This window comes from Rhinatrema bivittatum, chromosome 15, assembly GCF_901001135.1.
Source record: "Rhinatrema bivittatum chromosome 15, aRhiBiv1.1, whole genome shotgun sequence".
In the NCBI taxonomy this organism is placed as follows: Eukaryota; Metazoa; Chordata; class Amphibia; order Gymnophiona; family Rhinatrematidae; genus Rhinatrema; species Rhinatrema bivittatum.
This window is the reverse complement of record NC_042629.1, coordinates 984,727-1,012,621: the sequence shown is the minus strand read 5'-3', so window position 1 is coordinate 1,012,621 and position 27,895 is coordinate 984,727. Positions and strand designations below refer to the sequence as shown.

The 27,895-nt window shown below is 47.2% G+C and overlaps 1 protein-coding gene across 2 annotated transcripts in view; it reads left to right on the top strand.

Moving 5' to 3' along the window:
* CCT8 (chaperonin containing TCP1 subunit 8) overlaps positions 1–27,895 on the top strand; it is a 423,988-nt gene that overhangs the window by 311,624 nt on the left and 84,469 nt on the right. For both annotated transcript variants that reach the window (XM_029578294.1, XM_029578293.1), the window contains exons 11-12: positions 6,971–7,086; positions 13,082–13,153. In XM_029578294.1, coding sequence (XP_029434154.1) covers positions 6,971–7,086; positions 13,082–13,153 — 188 coding nt within the window. The remainder of the gene's footprint in view (positions 1–6,970; positions 7,087–13,081; positions 13,154–27,895) is intronic.

Genomic DNA, 27,895 nt, shown 5'->3' with positions numbered 1-27,895 from the left:
TGAGCACAGTACTCCAGGTGAGGGCTCACCAAGGACCTGTTCAAGAGGATCATCACTTCCCTTTTCTTACTCGATATTCCTCTCTCTATGCAGCCCACCATTCTTCTGGCTTTAGCTATCGCCTTGTCACATTGTTTCGCCGACTTCAGATCATTAGACACTATCACCCCAAGGTCTCTCTCCTGCTCTGTGCACATCAGCCCTTCACTCCCCATCGAATACAGTTCTTCCGGATTTCCACACCCCATATACATGACTCTGCACTTCTTGGCATTGAATCTCAGCTGCCATATCTTCGAATACTCTTCCAGCTTCTTTAAATCCCATCTCATTCTCTCCACTCCTTCCAGCGTGTCCACTCTGTTGCAGATCTTAGTGTCATCCGCAAACAGACAAACCTTACCTCCTATCCCATCCGCTATGTCGCTCACATAGATATTGAACAGGACCAGTCCCAACACCGATCCTTTCGGCACTCCGCTTAACACTGCTCTCTCTTCAGAGTAATTTCCATTTATCATCACACATTGTCTTCTGTCCGTCAACCAGTTTGCAATCCAGGCCACCACCTCGGCACTCACTCCTAAGCTTCTCATTTTATTCACCAGCCTCCTGTGCGGGACCGTATCAAAAGCCTTGCTGAAATCCAAGTAGATGACGTCGAGCGCTCTTCTTTGATCCAACTCCCTAGTCACCCAGTTGAAAAAGTCAATCAGATTTGTCTGACAGGATCTTCCCCTGGTGAATCCATGCTGCCTCTGGTCCAGAAATTCTCCCGACTGTAGATAGTTCACTATTCTCTCTTTCAGCAGCGTCTCCATCATTTTTCCCACTACCGAGGTGAGGCTAACCGGCCTATAGTTACCAGCCTCCTCTTTGCTCCCGCTCTTGTGAAGCGGGACCACCACCGCTCTTCTCCAATCACTCGGCACCACTTCTGTTTCTAGGGATCTATTGAACAGATCACACAGCGGTCCCGCCAGCACGTCTCTGAGCTCTCTGAGTCCTGGGATGAACCTATTCGGGCCCCATGGCTTTGTCTACTTTCGGTTTCCCCAGCTCTTCCCACACATTCTCCACTGTAAACGGAGTTACATCTACTCCAATCCCCTCCAGTTTGTTGCTAACTAGCGATGGTCCTTCTCCTGGGTCCTCTTTAGTGAACACCGAACTGAAGTGTTTGTTTAATATTTCTGCCATTTCTTCGTCTCTCTCTACACATTGATCCTTTTCACCTTTCAATTTCACTATATACCACTTTGAACTTTTCTCCTTTCTCTGATGTATCTGAAAAATGTTTTGTCACCTCTCTATCTCTTTGGCAATCCTTTCTTCCGCTTGACTTTTTGATGTCTTGATTGCTTTCTTCGTCTCTGTTGTACCATATATTCTTCTTTGTGCTCCTCCCTTTGGGATCCTTTATATTTCTTGAATGCTGTTCTTTTAGCTTTTATTTTGTCAGCTACCTCCTTTGAGAGCAAGATAGGATTCATTTTCATTTTGCTTGTCTTTACTTTTCTGACATAGATTAGTTGCCTTGATTGCTCCTTTTAGATTGGTCCTCTGTTGATCCACATCTTTCTCGTTCTCCCAACCTTTTAGTTCTTCCTCCAGGTACTTCCCCATTTCATCAAAGTCCTTGTTTTAGAACTGCAAAACCCGGGTCTACGTGCTTCTTCTACGTATCCTGTGTCATATGAAACCATACTATTTGATCACTGGTGCTGAAGTGGGCGCCCACCTGGACATCAGAGACATTATCTCCATTTGTGAGCACTAAATCGAGTATAGCTCCCTCTTTTGTGGGTTCCATTACCATTTGTTTGAACAAAGCCCCTTCCAGGGCATCCACTATTTCTCTAATATTGTTAGATTCTGCAGAAGGGATTCTCCAGTCTACATCCGGCAGATTAAAGTCCTCAATGATCACCACTTCTCCTCTCTTTCCCATCTTTTGGATGTCTTCAATCAGATCTCTGTCATGCTCTTCCTTTTGGTTTGGAGGCCTGGAAACCACTCCAATATAAATGGATGCCTCATCTTTTTTTAGTTCGGCCCATAGTGCTTCTTCATTGCCCCATCTTCCTTGCAGCTTAGATGCTTGGATATTGTTTCTGACATAAAGAGCCACACCTCCCCCTTTCCTATCCATTCTGTCCTTCCTTAACAAGCTATAGCCTGGTATTGCTGTATCCCAATCATGAGATTCCGTGAACCACGTCTCTGTGATAGCAACAACGTCCAAGTCCGCCGCCTCCATTAAGGCTTGCAGATCTGGGATTTTATTGTCCAAACTACAAGCATTTGTGGTCATAGCTTTCCAGCTTTTCTCATTAAGGTTACTGCTTTTCCTGGACTCCTTTTGAGACTTTAGTTAAGTTTTGTTATTCACTTCACTCTTTCCCTTTGCAATTGGCTACTGATGAGTCATCCATCACAATGAGCTTTTTCCTTTGGTTACTGATCTGGAATTTCTGTATGCATTGGGTTTCTTCTCTCTTTTCAGGTAACACTTCAATCTTTTTCTCAAGAACATCTTCAGTGTTTAATATAGAGAAGGCTTTTTGTACTTGTTGCACTTGATACAGTGTTTGTCTCCACATCACAGGTCTAATTCTACCAGAGCCCACTGTAATCCTTGTTTTTACTGAATTCCTTAATGTCCTGTGTGAGTGTGTGGGGGGGGGGGGGGGTATACTTGTGGGCTGCCCAGCTGTCAAGAACCGGTGTCTGTGGGTCACATGTTTTATCCTACCTGAGCCCACTGTATCTCTTTTTTCTTGACTCCTGGTTTTTCTGTGGTAATGGGGAATTAATTCCTGAGTAATGTAATGTGGGTGAAATTCTCTTTATTGAAGCTAATTCAGCTTCAACTTCAGCCAGCTTCTTTTTCAAGGAAGAGAGTTCTGCACAAATGGGGCAAGCTCTAAGTTTCCAGATGCTTTCCCTCAGAATAAAGGCTCCACAATAATCACATTGGATAGTCCTCATTTTGGTAAATTTGATTAACACCTAAGGAAATACCAATTTAATAATTTATCTTGTTGCCAATTATGAAGTTAGGCAGGCTACGTCAAGCCTCCACTGCGTCCTCCAGGCCCCTTCTTGGGACCTCAATCTGGTTTTGGGTCGGCTCATAAAACCACCTTTCAAGCCTCTCCAATCCTGTCATCTTCGCTTTCTCACATGGAAAGTGTTATTCCTGTTGGCAATAACATCTGCTCGCAGAGTTAGTGAGTTACAGGCCCTAGTTACCTATCCGCCTTACACTAAACGTCTGCAGGACCGGGCGGTACTCCACACTCACCCTAAGTTCTTGCCTAAGGTAGTATAGGAGTTTCACATTAATCCAATCCATCATACTACCCACCTTCTTTCCCACGCCCCATTCCAATCCAGGGGAGCAGGCTCTGCGTACCCTCGACTGTAAACAGGCTCTAGCATTCTACCTGGACCATACAGCTGCCCACAGGCAAAGTACTCAATTGTTTGTTTCCTTTGCTTCCATCAGATTGGGTCAACCTGTGGATAAGCAGACTCTCTCCACCTGGCAAGCGGACTGCATTTCTTTTTGCTATCAGCAAGCAGGCATTCCACTTCAGGACCGTGTTAAAGCACACTCGGTCAGGGCCATGGCAACTTCTGTAGCGCACCTTCGCTCGGTGCCGCTTCCTGATATTTGTAGGGCTGCTACCTGGAGTTCTCTCCATAACTTTACAGCACATTGTCTAGACAAGGCTGGAAGAAAAGATTCCATCTTTGGCCAATCTGTCTTGCGCAACCTTTTTGCAACTTGATGTACCAACACCCTTCCGCCTGCCTGTTAGGGTTCAGGATGCCCTCTACCAAATTCCACCCCAGTTGTTGTGCCTGTTGCATGTCTTTGGGTACATTTGGTGCATATTCGGACATCCTCAGCTCGCTACTCACCTATATGTGAGGACTACCATCCTGCTTGACCTATGAGAAAGCAAAATGTTGCTTAACTGTAACAGGTGTTCACAGGTCAGCAGGATGTTAGGCCTCACGAAAACCGCCCACCACCCCGCGGTGTTGGGTTCGTTACGTTTTCTTATTTTTATTTTTGGCACTTAGTTTAGCTTTCAAACAAGACTGAAGGGTGCAGGGTCAGTGCATTGCTGGGCATGCCCAGTAGGTGCCAAAGTTCTAGAAACTTTGACAAAAGTGTTCCGTGATTGGGCTCCATCCTGTGATGTCACCCATATGTGAAGACTAACATCCTGCTGACCTGTGAGAACACCTGCTACGGGTAAGCAACATTTTGCTGTCTCGCTGTTTTTATTGTTGGGACCTCTAACATGCATTTGTCCATGGATCTTAGTTGACAAGGTGGCCGATACAGTCTTAAATGGGACATAACCGGTGGTTATGAGGTTGTAGATTGTATGAATAATAGATAGTACCTTGAAATGGATGCGATAGTGAATAGGAAGCCAATGGAGGGATCAAAGGACCAGGGTAATGTGCTCTCTGTCAGGTCGATACAGTAAAGTGTGCTCCGTCGGAGCGCACTGTCACCCTGCTCTGGACGCGTGTTTTCCCTTACCCCTTATTCAGTAAGGGGAGGAAAACACGCGGCCCACCCGCGGCACCTAATAGGGCCCTCAACATGCAAATGCATGTTGAGGGCCCTATTAGGTATGCCCGAGCGATCCAGTAAGTAAAATGTGCAGCCAAGCCGCACATTTTACTCTAAGAAATTAGCGCCGCCCAAAGGTTGGCGCTAATTTCTTCCGGCGCCAGGGAAGTGCACAGAAAAGCAGTAAAAACTGCTTTTCTGTGCACCCTCCGACTTAATATCATAGCGATATTAAGTCGGAGGTCCCCAAAAGTAAAAAAAAGTAAAAAAAAAAAATAATAATAATAATAATAAATTTTGAATTCGGCCCGCGGCTGTCGGGCCGAAAACCGGACGCTCAATTTTGCCGGCGTCCGGTTTCCGAGCCCGTGGCTGTCAGCGGGCTCGAGAACCGACACCGGCAAAATTGAGCGTCGGCTGTCAAACCCGCTGACAGCTGCCGCTCCAGGCCAAAAGGAGGCGCTAGGGACGCGCTAGTGTCCCTAGCGCCTCCTTTTCCTCGTTTGCACCGCGTCGCCTCATTTAAATACTGGATCGCTCGCACCGGCGAGGGGCCGGTGCGCGCGCCGGGAGAGCGGGCGTTCGTCCGCTCTCCCACGGACTTTACTGGATCGGGCTGTGTATGGGGTATTGGAAATTAAACAAGTGGCAGAGTTTTGAATGAGTTGAAGCTGGTAAATGGTGGTTGCTGGAAGACCTAAGTATAAAGGGGGTTGCAATAATCTAAACCTGATAGAATAAGCGCTTGCACAACTAAGCAAAAATAAGATGGAAAAAGAAAAGGCTTTAGTTTTTTGAATAGTTGTAATTTGAAATTAGATTTTTTAACTAATGCGGAAATGTTAGAAGTCATAGATAATCTGGAGTCTAATAGTACTTCTAGATTTCGGGCACAGTTTGTAATCGGAATAGTATGGCCATAAAAGATAAAGTTTGCTGGTGGGCAGCGAGTTGACTCAGGAATAGTGGATAGAAATAGTTCTGTTTTTTCTATGTTCAATTTTAGACTATTATGAGAGAGCCAGGTATTTATGGTCTTTAAATATAGCTGTATCAGTGATAAGGTTTTCGTCCAGGAGCCAACATATAGGGAATGATAAACTGGATATTGTCTGTGTAAGTTTTTTAAATTCTAGGTTAAGACCAGCAAGAAGGGGGGAGTAGATAAATATTGAAGAGAATGGCTTAGAGTGAAGAAACTTGAGGGACACCTGTGTGTGTGAAATACCAATCAGAATTAGTTACCATATGTGATTTTTTTTTTTAGGGCGATTGGCAAGAAATGATTTAAACCATTGTAGTATGGAGAATAGTATGTCGTGATTTAGTGTGTCGAATGCTGCAGAGATATCTAGGAAGACTATTATATAGTCAGTATTGGAGTCAAATCCTCTAAAGATAGCCAACAGAAGATGGGAGCAAGGATTCTAAAGCCATGCTGATGCAGGTGTAGTAGGTTATTATCAGTAATGTACTCAGAGTACAACAGACTCAATTATTTTTGCTAGTGATGGTAGTGAGGCAATAGGGTGGTAATTGGTAATGTCCAGTGGGTCGACATTTTTCTTTTTTGGTATGGGTAGTATGGAGGTTTGTTTCAATGTGTCTGGGAAGGTGCCAGAGGAGAGTGATAAGTTGACTGTCTGATAGATGGGGGGAAACTTGTTCTTGGATGTCTTTTAGTATGGTTCCTGGACATGGATTAAAAGGACTATTTGAGGGTTTGGATTTAGATAAAATCTGAGCAATTGTATCAGGTTCAGTAGGGCTAAAATCAGAGAGAGAGCAAATAGCAGGTGGAAGTTTAAGAAGGGGGATTGGCAGGGTTGCTAATTCGGATGAAATCTTTTCAATTTTTTTCTTTGAAGTGGTGGGCGATCTTAGTACAGAAATCTGGGGAGGAGAGAGTAAAAGCATCTTGACGTATGGTAGTAATTGATTTTACTATACTAAATAAGGTGTGAGGGTTACCATTTGAGGCTTGAATCTGTAAGGCTTTAGAAGTTTTTCTTGGCGTGGTCAATTTCTTTGTTATATTTTTGCAGGTAGATATAGTAGGCCTGTTTGCATTCAGGAATAGGGTTTTTCCACCAACGACATTCTAAGTTTCTCAATTTAATGGAAGAATGTTCTATTTTGAATAGTGATTATTGAAGGATGTAATAAGGTTTAGGTGGTTTAGTGTCTACACTTGGCTTTTGAAGAAAAATACTTGCTGCCTGATGTCTATATGAGAGGGACTTCAGCGAGTCATTCTCCGTTGCCACCTGCTGGTTGGAATGCACAAAACCACTGGTGTAGACTGGCTTGCTCTACATCAAGGCAAGGAAATTATCAGGTAAGAAGTAATTTCACCTTTTAATCTTTCAGAGAAGGAAGACTCTATCATTTCCACTATAGTAGTCCGTGGATCTACCGATAACCTCATGGATGATGTTGAAAGGGCAGTGGATGATGGTGTTAATACATTTAAAGTTCTCACAAGAGTGAGTATAATTTCAGTAATTTTATAGACATGCACATTTTGCAAGATCTGAGTGAATAGAAGTCTGTAGTGAAAAAAGCAAGATGAGTACTGTCAAACCCTCCCCCCCCCCCCCCCCCAAATATTAAAGAAATTGGCTGTACAAACAGCAGCTGCCAGAATTGCTGCAAACAAGAAAGCAATACTGATTGGTTGTGCCTGCACATGAACAGATTGTACATTAAGAATGAGGTGCTGGGTGATAACATATACAAAGTGCTTAACTTCCAGATAATAAACATTTTTCCTGGATCATGGAAACCAGATCAGGATAATTTTTTTCTTTAATAATTTTCACTTTTCTAGCGTGTAGCAGATGGACTCAGGACCAATGGGTATAGTGTACTCCTGATAGCAGTTGGAGACGGATCAGATCTCACAGCGTTAGAACAAATTCAACGGAGAAAACCCAAATTCGGAAGAAAACCTACTTGGAAGACGAGCCCCGCTCTCCTGCGGTGATATCCTCGGGTCCCTCCCCCAGTTGAGAATTCCCGAGGTGATTTCCGTGGTCCCTCCGAGGTAAGCCTCGGTCCGGCGGCCGATTCGCAGCGAGGACCTAGCCCCCCCCCCCGATCTTGGGCGCGGCTGAGAGGCAGCGGGTGCAACCTCGAACGCTGTGGTGAAGGTATTTGCCCTCTCCTCCTGCAGCTGGAGACCGCCCGGAATGAAAACGGACAGTGCCGAAGACAAGGTAAGGTAGAAATCTTCAGCATAGACTCTGGTCTCCAAGGTTTGAGGAGTCGCACAGGTCGCTGGCCGGGACCAGTGCCGCCGGGTTGATCCACCCTACCAGGGCCAGGCCTCGGCTAGTTCAAAGGGTCTTCCCATGTGGAGACCCTCCAAGGTGATCACCATTTTGCCCACGTGGTCGCCGTCGCCATCTTGGCCCTATTCGCCGCCCTGTCCGCCATCTTGATCCGGGCGCACAAGGCTAGCTAGGCGCATAAAGTACTTGTGCGCATAAGATATATGTGCATCGCGTGCCTACCAGGCTGAGCGCATACCTGCGACTTGGGCGCACAACTACGCACACAACCCGCACGCACATCTTAGACTCGGAGCGCATAAGCGTTTAAGCGCCTATAGCCATGGCACCACCGGAAACGGAGATCAAGGCTCAAGGCCTCTGCCCAGTATGCCATATCAGAGCAGCACAAAGTGAAGATGCCAATGCCCTGTGTGCTCAGTGCGAAGAGGCCCTGGGAGATCCAGTCCAGGGCCAATGCCACCAAGGGCCAAGATCTAGCTCCTCAGTGAGTACCCCGGACCTAGCAAATCCCAGTAGGACACCCCCTCAGACCGGGACCCCCAGGGACTCAACACCCCTTAGCTTGGACCCAGCGTCTATCTCATGGGTGGAATTCTTCAAAGGGCTACACACCTTTGTCCACATGCAGACTGAGTCTCTGGCAAAACAGCCACAGCCCCACCTATGGGGACACTGACAACTCTGAAGAGGAAACAGAGCCCCTAGAAGAGAGGGAACTCCCCCGGGACAGAGCCTCACCGAACCATGAGGCGCTTCTTCACCAAGGACGAGCTCCCTGACCTGGCACCCACAGCCTGAAGGAGCTCGCTATCCCGGGCGCAAGTGCTTCGGGGGAGCCTAAGACTAATCCCCTGCTAGAGGGCTTCTGCCAGACCTCCCGCCATTTCTCTGTTACAAGCCGTCCAGCGGCTGATCGACTTGGAATGGAGTGCTCCAGAGTCCACATTCAAAGGGGGATGAGCTATGGCAGCCATGTACCCCCTGGACCCAGCGGTCAAAGACCTTCTGACATGCCCAAAAGTGAATGCATGGTCTGCGTGGTCTCGAAGCACACTACTATCCCAGTGGAGAGAGGAGCAGTGCTCAAAGATGCTCATGACCGGCGTCTGGAATCCATCCTTAAACAGTCCTTTGATGTCGCCGCTATGTCCCTACAAATAGCGGCCTGCTGCACCGTAGTGACACATGCCTGCCTCTCTCAGACCAGGAGCAACACACCTGGGGAAGCCATGAAACCAGCAGTATCATTCCTTGCGGACACTACTTCCGATCTGGTGCGCACAGCGGCCAGAGGAGTGTCATCAGCTGTGGCTGCCAGAAGACAACTCTGGCTCCGAAGCTGGTCGGCCGACGCATCCTCCAAAACACATCTCACAAGGATGCCCTTCAAGGGATCCCTCCTGTTCGGCAGCGAACTAGAGAAACTGGCCAACAAATGGGGTGAGTCCCCATTGCCGCGCCTACTGGAGGACAGGAATAAGAGAAACCAGCGACCCTTGCCCCGGTCCTCCAGGGGCAGAGGCTCACAGCGCTTCAATCCATACAAAGCAACTATCAAGCGCCCCGCCCTAAGGGCAGGAACCAGTCCTTTCGGAACAAGCACAACAAGAGAGGAACCAGCTCAGTTCCAGGCCCCAGCTGCACCCCACAATGAGATTCAGCCGACCCGTCCAAGGGAAGAAGCCATAGGGGGCAGACTAAACCCTATTCTACCACAGATGGGTCGAGATAACTTCGGACAAGTGGGTCCTAGCCATTATTCAAGAGGGGTACTACCTGGATTTCCTACGAACCCCTCCAGACAAGTTTGTGGAATCCCCCTGCCACAACCCCTCCAAGAGGGTGGCAGTGGAAGCTACACTGACCAGACTACTGGCCCTCGAGGCCATAACCCCAGTGCTGCCACAAGAAATAAATACTGGGCATTATTCCATTTATTTTATCGTCCCCAAGAAAGAGGGGACGTTCAGGCCCATCCTGGACCTCAAGTCGGTCAACCGCCACCTGAGGATTCCCCACTTCCGCATGGAAACCCTACGCTCAGTAATAAGGGCGATACAACCGGGAGAGTTTCTCACATCCCTGGATCTTTCAGAGGCCTACCTACACATCCCAATTCATCAGAAACACCAAAGTTCCTACGCTTCAAAATCCTGGACCGTCACTACCAGTTCCGGGCACTACCCTTCGGGTTAGCCACATGACCCCGAACGTTCACCAAGATCAATAGTGGTGGTGGTGGCGACGGCAACACTGAGGAAGGAAGGAATCCTCGTACACCCTTACCTAGATGATTGCCTGATCAGGGCGAAATCCCCAGAGGAAAGCAACAACAGAGTCAAAACTCTACTGGAGAGCCTAGGATGGGTGGTCAACACAAACAAAAGTTGTCTGCAGCCCTCACAGTCTCTAGAATATCTAGGAGTCCGATTCAACACCAAAGAAGACAAGGTCAGCCTGACTCCCACGAGGAGATCAAAACTGAGGAACCGGTTACAAATCCTGCTGAACGAACCCTGCCCCACAGCATGGGATTACCTGCAAGTCCTCGGGCTGATGGCATCCACACTGGAAGTAGTGCCATGGGCACGAGCTCACATGAGACCCCTACAGCGCTTGCTTCTATCGCGATGGAATCCACTGTCTCAGAACTACGCCGTACGTCTACCACTCCTGGGCAGAGTCCAGACCCAGCTACGATGGTGGCTGCAGGCCAGCCACCTGAGCCAGGGAACAAGACTAGCTTCACCAACCTGGACCCTGCTCACCTCAGACGCCAGCCTATGAGGATGAGGAGCACACTGCGAGGAGCTAACCGCCCAAGGGCAGTAGAACGCAGAAGAGTCGGGATGGAACATCAACCGTCTAGAAGCGCGGGCAGTCAGACTAGCCTGCCTATGGTTCGTTCTCAGACTTCGAGACAAAGCGGTCAGAGTAATGTTGGACAACGCCACGACAGTGGCCTACATCAACCACCAGGGGGGAGCCAGAAGGCAACAGGTGTCTCTGGAAATAGACCCCCTAATGTCATGGGCGGAAGTAAATCTCCAGGAGTTCTCGGCCGTCCACATCACTGGGAAAGACAACATCATGGCGGACTACCTCAGCAGAGAAAGTCTAGACCCAGGAGAATGGATGCTGTCGACCGCAGCATTCCAAATGATAGTGAACTGGTGGGGAACACCATACATGGACCTTCTGGCAAACTGGTCCAACGCCGAAGTACCCAGGTACTTCAGCCACAGGCAGGAACCTCAGTCCCAGGAGATCGATGCCCTGGTACAGACATGGCCACAGGGGACTCTTTTATACGCCTTCCCGCCGTGGCCCCTATTGGGCGCAATCATTCACAAGATACAGCTACACAGGGGACTAGTACTTCTGGTGGCCCTGGACTGGCCAAGAAGACCATGGTACGCAGACATGAGAAGACTACTGGCAGGGATCTCCCTGCCACTGCCTCCACACAGAGACCTGCTTCAACAAGGACCGATCCTCCATGAGGATCCAGCTCAATTCTCTCTTACGGCCTGGCCATTGAGAGGGCTCGCCTGAGAGAGCGGATAATCGGGGGCTGTATTCGACACCCTACTCCGAGCACACAAGTTCTCCACATCTTTAACGTACATAAGGATTTGGAGAGTATTCGAAGCCTGGTGCGAAAACCACGACATCATGCCACGCTCATTTGAAGTTCCCGTGATCCTGGAATTCCTGCAGAACGGGCTACTGAAGGGTCTGTCCCTCAGCTCCATCAAGGTACAGGTGGCCGCATTGTCGTGCTACGGCCCCAGAGCAAGGGCGACAGCATAGCTTCTCACCCGGACGTTTCACGCTTCCTGAAAGGAGTCAAACACATCCGCCCACCATTAAAGTGGCCAGTACCTCTTTGGAATCTCAACCTGGTCCTGGATTTTCTAGCAGGAACCTCGTTCAGACCCCTCCGAGGTCTGTCCCTCCGCTGTTAATGCTAAGACAGCATTCTGCTGGCAGTTTGTTCAGCCCGCCACATTTCAGAACTACAAGCACTGTCCTGCTGTGAGCCGTTCCTCAGGCTCACCCCGGGAATCATCCAGCTACGCACGGTCCCTTTGTTCCTTCCCAAAGTGGTGTCACACTTCCATCTTAACCAAACCATCTCGCTACCATCGCCAGATGAGTCCAAGAATTCGGAAGAAGCTCGTAGTCTACGCCACCTCAACATCGGCAGACTCCTATCCAGATACCTGGAAATGTCGGAACCTGTATGAAAAACGGACCACCACAGCGGGAAGAGACAAGGGGAAGCGGCCTCGCCGGCTACCATAGCCTGCTGGATCAAGGAAGACATCAAGGTGGCCTGCGTAGAAGCTGGCAAGCCACCACCTCTACAGATCAAGGCCCATTCTACTAGAGCCCAGGCAGTGCCTTGGGCAGAAACCAGAATGCTGTCACCTGCCGAGATTTGCAGGGCGGCGACATGGTCCTCCATCCACAGCTTCTCCAGATTCTACCGCCTGGATGTCCAGGCTCGGGAGGACACGGCATTTGCAAGGGCAGTACTAAGTGGGTCACGGGCAGCTCCCCACCCGGTTTGTGAGTAACTTTTATATATCCCATTGGTCCTGAGTCCATCTGCTACACGCTAGGAAATGGAGAAATTACTTACCTGATAATTTCGATTTCCTTAGTGTAGACAGATGCACTCAGCATCCCACCCTTGGCTGCCGTCACTTATGGAATTTCTAATGATACAAGGGTAAACCATGCTTTCCTTCGCTTTGGACACCCTACCAGGTGTTGACGCTTTCCGGTTGAGTGCACTGGCGGTCTCCAGCTATAGCCAATTCAACCAGATCAAGTTAATCAAGTTATAAAATTTAACCAAGTTTAGTCAGTCATACACATATCCACAATGCTTTTCGAGGAGAATACTGAAGAGCTGCACTTCCTGCAGGGGTATATGTACTAGGGGCTGACGTCAGATTGAAATCTGATCCGTCTCCAACTGCTATCAGGAGTACACTATACCCATTGGTCCTGAGTCCATCTGTCTACACTAAGGAAAACAAAATTATAAGGTAAGTAATTTCTCCAATAATGGATTTTTGACACTAAAGTTTTCTATTTTCAGTTAGAAAAGCAGAAACTAAGCTGGTATATTTCTTAATGAATTCAGGTTACAAAAGTTTGTGTCTCTATGCAGGATAAGCGTCTTATTCCTGGAGCTGGAGCAGCAGAGATTGAACTGGCGAAACGAATTACATCTTATGGGGAGGTAAAACTTGTTTAAATTTTAATTTTAAGAAAAGTACCTTCACAGAAGATTCTTTTCTATTTGTTGGTTTGAGGACAGGATGCTAGTTTCCATTTCTAGATATAGTACTGGAGCCAAAATGATGCATTGATTGCTTGGGGTAACAACACTTTCATTATCTGTCTCTATTGATGCTAAAGTGCAAGTTACTGACTGAATTGATTTGTGTACTGATTTATTTATTTTATTTATGCAATTTTTATATACCGTTACCCGGAACGCAAGGTTCCATCTTTACGGTTTACAATCAATTAAGAACAGAAAAATACAATAAAGATCAATTAAAAATAATAAAATAGTAAAATTATTAAAAAACATAAAATTAGCATTAAAAAAGATAAGACTATAAAAGAACTATCAATTAAAAAACTGCGGACTTAAATATCAATCTGGGTGTTAGTTCCGTAAGCTTGTAAAAAGCACCATGTTTTTAAGTCTTTCTTAAACTTCTTTAGATTGACCTGCAGTCTTAGTTCTAATGGCAAACTGTTCCAGAGTTTCGGACCCGCAACAGAAATGGTCCTTTCTCTTACTTCACTCAAATGTACCGATCTGACAGTATATATTGTTAATAGTCCTTTATTAGTTGATCTTAAGTCCCGTTGAGGTACATGTCGTTTAATAGTCTCATTCAGCCAGTCCGTTTTTTCACCGTATATGATCTTGTGAATCATACAGAGGGTTTTGTGTTTAATTCTGTATTCCAGTGGTAGCCAGTGTAATGATTTCAAGACTGGCGTAATATGGTCATATTTTTTAGTATTGGTCAATATCCTGGCTGCTACATTCTGATTATCTGAAGGGGACGTATCGTAGATTTTGGGAGTCCCAACATTTTAGAATTGCAGTAATCAAGCCCTGAAAACACCAGCATTTGTAGAACATGCCTAAAATTGTATGTAGATAGCAAAGGTTTCAAACGTTTTAAAAGCCTAAATTTATTAAAACCATCTTTTACATTTTTAGAGATATGAGCTTTAAAATTTAACTCATAATCCATAATCAGACCAAGATTTCTTGTATTATCAGTCAAATTAAAACTAGTTTGGTCATCCAAAGTAATAATCTTTTTTTCTTGACTAAAACTTTTTCTATCTAAAATCATAAAAACGGATTTTTCAAAATTTAAAACCAATTTCATTTGCACAAGAAGTTGACTGATGATTTTTAAATACATATTTACCATTTTAAAAGTCGCATCGATATTACTTTCTATTGGGAATAATAACTGAATATCATCAGCGTAAATATAATAAATCAGACCTAAACCTGTTAGCAAATGAGAGAGGAAACAAATACACATTTCCTGGCGTGTAGCCAGATGGACTCAGAACCAATGGGATAGTATCCGCGTGCTAGCAGTTGGAGACGGATCTGACGTCAGCACGGGGTATATAGCCCCACAGGAAGCGCAGCGATTCAGTAATTTCCTTCTCCAAAGCAGTTTGGAGTGCCTACACGCTGGTTCAGCGTGCTTTCCAAGCCTACTTTAATTTTCTCTTTTTCTCATTCTAGATTCTACTTTTCTTCTCTACAAACGACTATCGAGCCCCGCGCTCCTCAGGGGACGTTTCTGTCACTCCCCCCAGTTGAGCTTCCCGGGGCGCTTACCGTAGCCCCCCGGAGGGAAAGTCCTCGGTCCGGCCGAACCGCGGCAGGGACACAGCCTCCCGGGGGAGACTCTGGTGTGGCTCCGAGGCCCTCGGTCCCGGCGTGGACGAGGTAGCGGGTGCATTTCCTCCAATCGCGGCGGTGAAAGGTACCGGCCCTTTCCCCCCGCAGCCGGAGACCGCCTGTGTTCCAGCCTAGAAGCGCCGAAGATCGGGTAAGGCGTACATCTCTTCGCCCAGGTCTCCGAAGTCTCGGGGATCGGCGGCGTGGCAAGCCGTGGAGGACGCCATTTTGTGGCCCTATTCAGGTATTCCGCGCCCGTAATGGGCGCGGCTTTCTTCCTCCTTGTGCGTATATTGTATTGTTTTCGCATATTGGCTGCCACTGTGAGTATATGCCGCATATTATTGAAAGCCTATTGAATACCATTAAGCGTATATTGCTCTCTGCTTAGTGCTGTGTGCCTATTGCTATTTGTGCGCCTGTTGTATTACGCGCCTATTGCTGCCGCATATTCTTACTATTGTGCGCCTGTTGTATTGAACGCCTACTGCTGCCGCATATACTTACTATTGTGCGCCTGTTGTATTAAGCACCTTTTCCTGCTGCATATTATTACTATTGTGCGCTTGTTGTATTGAGCGCCTATTGCTGCCTCATATTATTATTATTGTGCGCCTGTTCTATATATTGATTTATTTTTTATGTAAACTATTCATTGTTTTAGATTTTTATTTTTATTATATATTTTTGTAATTTTGAGCTTTTATAATTTGATAATCTTTATGTTCTTTTAAATTTAAATCTTTATTACATTTGTTTTTTATTTAGTTATGTAAACCGTTTTGATTAAACACTGTTTGTAAAGACGGTATACAAACACTTTTAAATAAAATAAATAAATAAAATTACGCGCCTCTTGCTGCCGCATATTATTATTATTGTGCGCCTGTTGTATTAAGCGCCTATTGCTGCCGCATATTACCGCTATTGTGCGCCTGCTGTATTAAGCGCCTATTGCTGCTGCATATTACCGCTATTGTGTGCCTGCTGTATTAAGCACCTATTGCTGCCGCATATTATTGCGCGCTTGTTCTATTTGGTATGGATCAGCACGCAGCCGCATCCTCAGCGGCGCAGCCGCTTGTCTCAGGCATTTCAGCCCTTGGCCTCTGTTCTGCATGCCACCTTAGAGCCACACGCAGTACTGAGCCAGACTCACTATGTGCCCAATGTGAAGGTGGCAGGGGGACCCTCCGGCCAGGACCAGTCTCAGCCGCAGTTTCTTGACAGTTCCCCTGGGGCTATCCCGGATTTGGGGGGCAGTCTTGACCATTCGGGAATCCCGGGGGATCTTGTACCCCGGCGATTAGAGGCTGCTTCCATTTCCTGGGTGGATCTCTTTAAGGGGATTCATGCCTTAGTCCAGATGCAGACGGCTTCCCATCCTGGCCCTACTGTCCCTGCTGCTCCGGTGGTTCCTGCTGTTGCTGCGGTTCCTGCGCTGGCTGCATCTGCGGCGCCTGCTGCGGCCGCTGCAACGGTGGCAGCGCTTAGGGATCCTGTGCCTGGACCCTCACAGCCTTATCGGGAGCGGGACCTCCCGCCACTGGACAGTCCAGATCAATCTGACCAGGAGGTTTCGCCGGACGAGTCTGACCTCCCAGATGAGGGGGACCTCCCCCCGGGGATTGAGCCATATAGAACCATGAGGCGGTTCTTCCCTAAGGAGGACCTCTCGGACCTCGTGACTCAGTGTCTGGCGGAGTTGGATATCACTGGTCCCAGTGCTTCGGTACCTTCTGCGCAGAACCCCCTGCTGGAAGGTCTTTGTCCTACAGCTCGCCATTTTCCTTTCTTGCAGGCAGCTCAGCAACTCATAGATTTGGAATGGGCGGCGCCCTTCAAAGGGGGCCGGGCCCTGAAAGGCATGTACCCGTTGGCACCGGCTCTCCAGGACCTGCTGGCATGTCCTCAGGTGGACGCCTTAATTAGCGCTGTGGTCAAGCGCACTACTATTCCAGTGGAAGGGGGGACGGCCCTCAGGGAGCCCCATGACAGACGAATGGACACCATTCTGAAACAAACTTTTGAGGTGGCAGCTCTTTCTTTGCGGATTGCGGCCTGCTGCACTGTGGTGACACGTGCCTGCTTGTCTCAGGTCAGGAACAACGCTCCAGCGGCTGACATGGAGTCCGGTTTTTCCTTCCTCACCGATGCTGCATCGGATTTGGTTCGCACTACAGCTAAGGGGATTTCATCCTCCGTAGCCACCAGGAGGCAGCTCTGGATCCGGCCATGGTCAGCTGATGCACCTTCGAAGTCTCGTCTCACCAGGTTACCCTTTCAGGGCTCGTTTCTGTTTGGCAGTGACCTTGATAAGCTAGCCACTACCTGGGGTGCCTCTCCTGTGCCTAGACTTCCGGAAGATCGATCCAGGAGGGGACAGCGCTCCTTTCCACGGCCTTACAGGGGCAGGAGTTCCCAGCGCTTTGTTCCGTATAGAGGGCGCTATCAGGCGACTCGTCCTCCGGCCAGGAATCAGTCCTTTCGGACCAAGCAGCGCAAGCGTGGGGCTGGCCCGGGCTCGGGCCCCGGTCGCGCCCCGCAATGAGAATTTGCCGATTCATCTGGGGAACGAAGCCATAGGGGGCAGGTTGACCCTCTTCTACCCCAGATGGGTCGAGATTACGTCGGACCAGTGGGTCCTCGCCGTTATCCGGGAAGGATATCTGGATTTTCATCTTCTTCCTCCGGACAAGTTTGTGGAATCTTCATGTCCCCGGCACAAGAAGGCAGCGTTAGAAGCTACCCTGGCGAGGCTCCTGTCCTTGAACGCCATCCTCCCAGTACCTGCCTGGGAAGTGAATTCTGGACACTATTCCATTTATTTCATGGTACCCAAGAAAGGGGGCACTTTTCGGCCTGTGCTGGACCTCAAGTCAGTCAATCGCTACTTACGGGTACCGAGGTTTCGCATGGAAACTCTGCGCTCCGTCAAAGCCGCTGTCCAGCCTGGAGAATTCCTCACGGCATTATTTATTTATTTATTTATTTCGGATTTTTATATACCGACATTCTCAATACAAGTATCGAATCAGGTCGGTTTACATAGAACAATAACTGTCGCAATAAAGGCGTTACATTAAACAGCGTTTCTTAACATATATTTTCTTAACATATCACATATAAATATAACTATAAATACAACTTAAATATAAGTATAAATACAACTTAACTTAAATATAAATACAACTTGAATATTACATAAACAATAATAATAATGATGATAATAACTCGTCAACAGGACGAAGATCAATATCAGGAATGTTTAAAGCGTGAATAAATATCTTGAATAATTGGAGGGATAGTCTAAATTGTGATGTGAGGGTACATATACCTTGTTGAAATGCAAAATCCGAGTTATGCATGAATTAAAGAAGACTGATGAATCAGAGAAGTAGTCTTAAACAGGTGAGTTGTTCAGGCATTAGACCTGTCAGAAGCATATCTTCATATTCCGATCCATCCGGATCATCAGCGCTTCAAGGTTCTGGGCCGCCACTTCCAGTTTCGGGCTCTACCCTTCGGGTTGGCCACGTCCCCACGGACATTCACCAAAGTGGTAGTAGTGGTGGCAGCGGCACTCAGGCGGGAAGGGATTCTGGTCCATCCCTACCTAGACGACTGGCTGATCAGGGCGAAATCTCGAGAGGAGAGCCTGCGGACAACCGACAGAGTGATCGCCCTTCTGGAAAGCTTGGGCTGGGTAATCAACCTCAGCAAGAGCTGCCTACTGCCTTCCCAGTCAATAGAGTATCTGGGAGTGCAGTTCGACACTCGGGCGAACATGGTCAGTCTTACGACCAAGAGACAGTTGAAACTTCGACAACGTATCCAGTATCTGATGAGAGCCAGTCGGCCCATAGCCTGGGATTATCTGCAGGTTCTGGGTCTCATGGCATCCACCCTGGAAGTGGTGCCTTGGGCGTGGGCCCATATGAGACCTCTACAGCATTCCCTGCTCTCTCGCTGGAGCCCCCGTCGACGGGACTATTCCACGCACCTTCCTCTACCGGCCAGAGTTCGGACCCAGCTGCGGTGGTGGTTGCAGTCCAACCACCTGAGCAGGGGGTCGAAGATGTCCTCGCCCACGTGGACCTTGCTCACTACGGATGCCAGCCTGAGCGGCTGGGGAGCACATTGCGAAGAACTCACCGCGCAAGGGCGATGGAACAAGGAGGAGTCAACGTGGAACATCAATCGCCTGGAGGCCCGGGCAGTCCGCTTGGCATGCCTTCGATTTGCTCACAGACTACGGCATAGAGCTGTCAGTGGTGTCTGACAACGCCACCACGGTGGCCTACATCAACCGGCAGGGCGGAACCAGAAGCCGACAAGTATCTCTGGAGATCGCCCCACATGCCACCACCATACCTATTGTGTTGGATTTTCTGCAGGATGGGCTTCAGAAGGGTCTCTCCCTCGGCTCCATCAAAGTTCAGGTAGCGGCACTGTCTTGCTATGGTCCCAGGAGGGATGGCAAGACCATCGCCAAGCACCCAGATGTCTCTCGTTTCCTGCTGGGTGTCAAGCATATTCGTCCGCCACTAAAGTGGCCTGTGCCCTTATGGAATCTTAATCTTGTTTTGGATTTCCTGGCGGGATCCACCTTCCGACCCCTTCGGGGCTTGTCTCTCCGGTCTCTCACCTTGAAGTTGGTGTTCTTGCTGGCGGTGTGTTCCGCACGCCGCATCTCGGAGCTACAAGCACTGTCCTGCCGTCATCCCTTTCTACGAATCACTCCGGAGGCTATCCATCTTCGGACGGTTCCCTCCTTTCTCCCTAAAGTGGTTTCACAGTTTCATCTTAACCAAACTATATCCTTGCCTACCACGGTAGGTTTGAAGAAATCTGAAGAAGGCCGTTTATTACGCCATCTCGACATCGGCAGATTGCTGCCCCGGTATCTGGACGTGACACAAGACCTGCGAAAGACGGACCACCTGTTCGTCCTACACAGCGGGAAGAAGCAAGGTGAAGCGGCCTCTCGGCCCACCATTGCCCGCTGGATTAAAGAAGTTGTCAGAGCAGCCTACGTGGAGGCTGGGAAGGCTCCGCCTCTACAGGTTAAGTCTCATTCTACCAGAGCGCAAGCAGCATCTTGGGCTGAATCTAGGACGCTGTCGCCGACAGAAATCTTTAAAGCAGCGACGTGGTCCTCCCTTCATACCTTTTCCAGGTTCTACCGTCTGGATGTCCAGGCCAGGGAGGACTCGGCTTTTGCAAGGGCGGTACTACATGGTCCTCAGGCAGCCTCCCGCCCCGGCGGGGAGTAAAGCTTTTGTACATCCCATTGGTTCTGAGTCCATCTGGCTACACGCCAGGAAATGTTGAGATTACTTACCTGGTAATCTTCTTTTCCTTAGTGTAGACAGATGGACTCAGCATCCCGCCCAGCTGCCTGTGTACATGAGTTTTCACCGGTTCCCGGTGAGCCAGGGCATTTGTTTACCTAAGAGCGTACACTCCAGCAGTATCTGCGCTTTCCGGTTGTGAATGCTGGCGGTCTCCAGCCACTGTCAATCGGTCAGGGGAATCCTGTTTTCACTTTTCACTGAGCGTCAGTACACACATCCATATAACCGCTTTTGCAAGGAAGATTACTGAATCGCTGCGCTTCCTGTGGGGCTATATACCCCGTGCTGACGTCAGATCCGTCTCCAACTGCTAGCACGTGGATACTATCCCATTGGTTCTGAGTCCATCTGTCTACACTAAGGAAAAGAAGATTACCAGGTAAGTAATCTCAACATTAAATAAGGTAGCGGACAGGGCAGAGCCTTGTGGGACTCCAGTAGTTAATCCTATCTTTTCTGACATAGTCTTTAATCCTAATAGTATATGTTCTATTTTCACCTTAAACCATTTTAAAGTGGTGTCTTCTAAACCTATATCATAAAGTCTCTGAAGGAGGATATTATGATCGACCGTGTCGAACGCTGCCGAGAGATCCAACAATACAAGTACATAACTTTGACCTCTGTCAAAGCCTCTAAGAACCAAATCTGTCAGAGATAATAATGTTTCCGTGCTAAATAGTTTACGAAAACCATGCTGAGTGTTATATAAAATCTCATTATTTTCAAGATGTTCACTTAGTTGCTTATTTACTACCTTCTCGATTAATTTCGCTAGAAAGGATAAATTAGAGACTGGTCTGTAATTGTTTAAAACAGCAGAGGGGTCTAATTCTGATTTTTTTTTTTCATTTAAACTGATTGTGGGAATAAAGAGACAGTAGGAAAATGAAAGTCTTTATAAATCAAATCAAACTAAATGAATACTAAAAGCCTGCCCAAGAATGGGGAAATACTGTGAAGTGTAGAAAGAGAGATGTGTGGTGGTAGAGTGCAGGTGGAGCTCAGATATTCTGTGTGGTAGTAGAGAGGGGATTGGTCAATTCAGATAGGGGGCAGAGCTCAGTTTTCATGTAGTGGTAGAGTGGTTGGACAATACAGAAGGGACAGTGCTGATGAGTACAAAGAGGGAGAGGGGCAGAGCTGAATTTGCATACCAGCTATGCAGGGTCATTTTGCTTCTTGATCCCAATTTGAAAGTAATTTTCAACTTATATTGAAATTAAAGATCCCTGAAAAAAAAAGTTGTTTTGATTGTAACTCTGAAAGTTTTACCAACTCTTAGTTTTCAAATATTTACAATGGTATTTGGAGTAGAATCCTTGTTATTTGCCCTGCTAGAACAGGCAGAACCACATTTCAGAACCACCTGGATCAGTCCAGACTCATGGGATTATACCTCCCTTCCAGCAGATGGAGACAGTTTCTCTAGCATTTAACCCAGAGTGCCACCTGCAGTCCCTCTGTTTTTCTGTGTCTCCAGCAGATGGTAGAGGTGCAGTCCATGCAAACTCGGGGGGATAGATGATTTTCAAATTCGCTGTTTTATCCTCCCAGGAGGTTGCTAGGCCCTGGTGGGGCTATCCCTTCTGGTGTTGGAGTACGAAAAGGGGGTTGGGGACCCTGGTTTGCCTCGTTCTTTCTCTGCCCAGGGGGGCATATAGCTGGTGAGATATTTGCATATAATGGAGGCAATGCATGTAAATCCATCTCATGCATATTTATTGTGGATATCCTGGAAACCTGGCCTGCTTGTAGCTCTTGCGGACAGGGTTGAGTATCCTTGCAGCAGAGGCAATTTGTACCCTATTCTTAGGATGCTGAGGACCCACAAGTCTGAAGTTCCCTCCTGGATTTGCCTCCCTTCCAGCAGATGGAGACAGAGAAAGATTTGCTGACACTGCCACATAACCTGGTTTGCCACCTGCAGTCCCTCAATATTTCTCTGTCTCAGCAGATAATAGAGGTGCAAAACCTGTAGTCTGTAAATTAGGCAAAAAAATATATATATATAAATATATATATGTAAGAAAAATAGAGAGGAAAAAGAAAAGAAGATGATTTCCTCCTGGAAGGTTGGCAGGTCCTGTTGGGTCCATCCCTTCTGGTCCTGAGGTGGGAACAGCAGGGGGTTGGGGACCCTTATTTGGCTTGGTCCTTTTGCCGCCGGAAGTAGATAACTGGTTGGGCCAGTTCTCTCACCCCCAGGAGGACATCCGGAGACTGCTGCCCATCTTCAAAGGAAGTGTCCTTAAACTTTTAAAGCTTAAAAAAAGGTTTCTTATTTTTTCTTGTTGCTTGCTTGGGGGGGGGGGGGGGGGGGGCACGCAGATCGCAGGTTCTTGCTCTTTTTCCTCCGGCATCCTCTGAGTGGCTGTTATGGTGCGTGATCAAGCCAACAGGAACTTGGCTGCGTGGCAACCAGTGCTCCACCTGCGGTGATGCATGTGCCTGTCCCAAAGTGGTGTTTGTTCCCGCTGCCTCTCCGAGGGAGAGAGAAGCTCGGGAATGCTCGAAAAAGGGTTGGAGAAGCATTGTGAGACAGCAGGGCTTGCGGGTGATGCCAGTGTGCGAATGGTGGCCATTTTGGCATCCCTCTGAGGCTGCGGGGGGGAGGAATCTCCCTCCACGGCTGTCCCTGGCCGATTGGAGTCCCACCGAAAACTAGGGGGCCCGGGAGCCTCTGTCGGGCAAGATGAGGATGACCTGGGGCAGAATCCTGATGATCCTGCAGTTTTTTCTTTGGATTTTGTTCTTTTGATGCATAAGGCGTATCTCACCAGGAAGGCTGCGGGTCGGCGTTTTTCCAGGGAAGAGGGTTTGCAGGGTCTGCCGCCTAGGAAGAGGTCCAAAATTTCATGGACTATTGTTGGGACCAGGATTCGGCGAGTCCTGGGTAAGCCTGCATATTCAGATGCTGCGGACGAGGCCTCAGGATTCGGAGGACGGGGAGTCTCGAGGACCCTCAGGAGGTGGATTCTTTGAAAGGGTGGGGTCAAGCAACATAAGAACATAAACTGCCATGCTGGGTCAGACCACGGGTCCATCAAGCCCAGCATTCTGGGCTTGATGGACCACAAGAACCTGGCAATTACCCAAACACTAAGAAGATCCCATGCTACTGATGCAATTAATAGCAGTGGCTATTCCCTAAGTAAACTTGATTAATAGCCGTTAATGGACTTCTCCAAGAACTTATCCAAACCTTTTTTGAACCCAGCTACACTAATTGCACTAACCACATCCTCTGGCAACAAATTCCAGAGCTTTATTTTGCGTTGAGTGAAAAAGAATTTTCTCAGATTAGTCTTAAATGTGCTACTTGCTAACTTCATGGAATGCCCCCTAGTCCTTCTATTATTCGAAAGTGTAAATAACCGATTCACATCTACTCGTTCAAGACCTCTCATGATCTTAAAGACCTCTATCATATCCCCCCTCAGCCGTCTCTTCTCCAAGCTGAACAGCCCTAACCTCTTCAGCCTTTCCTCATAGGAAAGCTGTTCCATCCCCTTTATCATTTTGGTTGCCCTTCTTTGTACCTTCTCCATCGCAACAATATCTTTTTTGAGATGCGGCGACCAGAATTGTACACAGTATTCAAGGTGTGGTCTCACCATGGAGCGATATAGAGGCATTATGACATTTTCCGTTCTATTAACCATTCCCTTCCTAATAATTCCTAACATTGTATTTGCTTTTTTGACGACTGCAGCACACTGAGCCGACGATTTTAAAGTATTATCCACTATGACGCCTAGATCTTTTTCCTGGGTGGTAGCTCCTAATATGGAACCTAACATCATGTAACTACAGCAATGGTTATTTTTCCCTATATGCAACACCTTGCACTTGTCCACATTAAATTTCATCTGCCATTTGGATGCCCAGTCTTCGTCTTGCAAGGTCCTCCTGTAATGTATCACAGGCTGCTGAATAATTTTGTATCATCTGCAAATTTGATAACCTCACTCATCTTATTCCTTTCCAGATCATTCATATATATATATATATATATATATATATATATATATATATATATATATATATATATATATATATAGAAAAGCACCGGTCCAAGTACAGATCCCTGAGGCACTCCACTGTTTACCCTTTTCCACTGAGAAAATTGACCATTTAATCCTACTCTGTTTCCTGTCTTTTAACCAGCTTGTAATCCACGAAAGGACATCGCCTCCTGTCCCATGACTACTTAGTTTTCATAGAAGCCTCTCATGAGGGACTTTGTCAAACGCCTTCTGAAAATCCAAATACACTACATCTACCGGTTCATCTTTATCCACATGTTCATTAACCCCTTCAAAAAAATGAAGCAGATTTGTTAGGCAAGACTTCCCTTGGGTAAATCCATGTTGACTATGTTCCATTAAATCATGTCTTTCTATATGCTCTACGATTTTGATCTTGAGAATAGTTTCCACTATTTTTCCCGGCACTGAAGTCAGGTTCACTGGTCTATAGTTACCCAGATCGCCCCTGGAGCCTTTTTTAAATATTGGGGTTACTTTGGCCACCTTCCAGTCTTCAGGTACAATGGATGATTTTAATGATAGGTTAGAAATTTTAACTAATAGATCAGAAATTTCATTTTTTAGTTCCTTCAGAACCCTAGGATGCATACCATCCGGTCCAGGTGATTTGCTACTCTTTAGTTTGTCAATCTGGCCTACTACATCTTCCAGGTTCACAGTGATTTTGTTCAGTCCATCTGACTCATCACCCCTGAAAACCATCTCCGGAACTGGTATCTCCCCAACACCCTCATTAGTAAACACGGAGGCAAAAAATTCATTTAGTCTTTCTGCAATGGCCTTATCTTCCCTAAGAGCCCCTTTAACCCCTCGGTCATCTAATGGTCCAACAGACTCCCTCACAGGTTTCTTGCTTTGGTTATATTTTAAAAAGTTTTTATTATGAGTTTTTGCCTCTATGGCCCCAACTGTTGAAGGGGACAATCTGCAGGTGGTTCATCTTTTCCACAGGGAAGAACTGTGGCACCTAGTTCTCTGTGTCCTTAAGGAGCTGGGAATTGATTCCTGAGAATAATCTGTTCAGGAAAAGGTGGACCCTGACATGGATGACTTAAAAGGTCCAACGAAAGCCTTCTCTTTCCATAAATCGGTTGAAGAAGTTAGTGGTCAGGGAGTGGGATACTCCAGAGACTGGTTTGAAGGTTGTAGAGCAATGGATGAATTATATCCATTACCAGAGGACATGCTTAAATTGTTGATTCTGCCAAAGGTGGATGCAGGACTGAAAGTTAAAAGTTCATCTCAAAAAGTTCTTTGAGGTGTTTGCTCTGGGCATTGGTGCTGCGGTTTGCAGCAGTTTTATGCTTCATGCTAGTTTGCACTGGGTACAGCAGCTGCAGGCTGACAAAGCAATGTCAGCATTGGAGGCAAAAAGAGGCTGAGCGGTTGGAAGCCATGGTGGTCTATGGAGCAGAAGTTATATGACCTCATCAGAACATCCTCCGGGACTATGATGTCAGCAGTCTTGGTCCAGGCTGCTTATTTGGTTAAGGAACTGGTCGGTGGATGTTTGGTCTGAATCTGTTAGGGACGTTACCTTTTAAAGGGAAACTGCTTTTTGGAGAGGACGTAAGAGGAGATCGTAAAGCATTTGGGAGAGAATAAAGGGCATAGGTTGCCGGAGGTTAAGCCAAAGGGCGGAAAAGTGTCCTTTCCTACACGGCCCTGCTTTAGGGTGAATGTGTTTTCGGCAGAATTAGGGCTTCAGGAGGAGCCCAGAGACAAGGCACTGGGAGGCAGCAGTTTTGGAACCAGTCCTTTTGAGGCCGAAAGCCGAACAGATATGGTTTCAGTTGTGGCATCTGGATCCAAGTTAGCCCAGTGAATCGAGGGCAGTCCACTCCTCGGTGCTGGTCATAGGGGGTCAGGTGACTCTTACTATGAGACGTGAGCTAGGGTCACGATGGACCAATGGGTCCGAAGTGTGATAAAACAAGGTTACACTTTAAAATTTGCGCTTTTGTAAATAAAATGTGGGTGGTACAAGAAACCATCTACCGCTTACAGATGTTGAAAGCATTGTTCCCGTCCCCATAGAGGAACAGGGAGGTGTTACATTTATTTTGTGGTCCCAAAGAAGAAAGGGACCTTTTCCCACAGATAAGCAGGCTGAATTAGCCATGCTGCCTGGGAAACGTCCTTCAATCCTCTAGGTGGCAAGAGCCTATGTGTGTCCTCTCCCATGTGGCTGAAAAAACAGCAAGGGAGGCTGCCAAACAAAGCTGTGAGGGCAACAGTACAGAATCAGCAGCCAAATGTCCCAATAAGAAATCTTTATTGAATGGAGACAAAATCTTGCAAACAAGCCCGACTCGGGCCGAGTTTCGCCCTCTTTCAGTGGGGTTGCGTCAGGGGCTCAAATTTATCGTTTCGTTGTGGCTGAGTTTTCAAATTCCAAATACATATATTTATTTTATTTATTTATTTAGTGTTTTTCTATACCGGCATTCGCGAAAGGTATCACATGCCGGTTTACAATTAACAAAGGGGTGTAAGAAGAGTAAACAATAACAGGTGCATAACAAAAAAAAACCTTTCAGTTAAAATAAACATTGCAGTTACAGTAAAACAGGGAAAAATACATAACTGGGAGCAGTGAAAAGTCGATAGGAAATTAACAGATATGAAATTAACAATTTTAATGTATTTAGAAAGTATTTGAATATCTCAATGATGATATTTATCATGATGAGGTAAGGTCGGAGTCGGTTAGCGGTGAGTTAAAGGTTCAGTTGGGGTCTGGGAAGGCTCTCTTAAATAACCACGTTTTGAGTCTTTTCCTGATATATGCATCAAATAATTTGCTGTTAGATGCGTTATGGAACTCAGACCTAAAACTGCAAGACGTTCTTTCTCCATGTGGCTCCCAGCTTGCCTCAGTCTTGTTCTTCCGTGTTGCAGGCTACACGCGGAGCTCCTACACTGTTGCCATTTTTTGGCTACAACTTTGATTACACTGCTGCAAAACAGCAAAGTGATAATGCTGAGGTCGCCTGGCTTTAAGTTTTGCCAGTGTGGCAAGGTGATGTCTGTAATAGATGGCCATGTACGCTGTTACATTTGCTTGGGCCAGACCTCGACCCATCCAGCTGCAGGGACTGCAGCCGCATGTCCCCAAGAGCACACAGATAGCGAAGATAGAGAAGCTGAAGGAGGTAGCGTCAGGATCCTGCATTCCAGAACCATCTTGAGGATCCACTCAGTCCTCTCTAGGCCCCAGCCAGGAAACCCTGAGATTAAGGTAAAAAAGGGCCTCCTCAGGCAACCTAAGGGCCCTGCAGAAGCATGTCCATACAGACTCAATGCAGGGAGTACTAGAAGATCCGCATCTTCCATGACACAGGCAAGTCTCTGTCGACGCACCCGCCCGATGCACGACACCACGCCAATGCTCATGTGTCAATGCATAAGAAACACGACGCAGGATCGAGGCATCGGAGAGTGTCTGTTGACGCATCGACACAGGGATCCATCCCGAAGCACTGTGTGTTGGCGAAGAATGCATTGAAGCAGGGGAGACACATAGACCATCGGATCCCACGTACCTCTCCAGTGGATAAGGACGTCACCTACAGCCCAGTCGTCAGCCTTGCTTGGGGCCCCTGTTCCAGATCTGGATC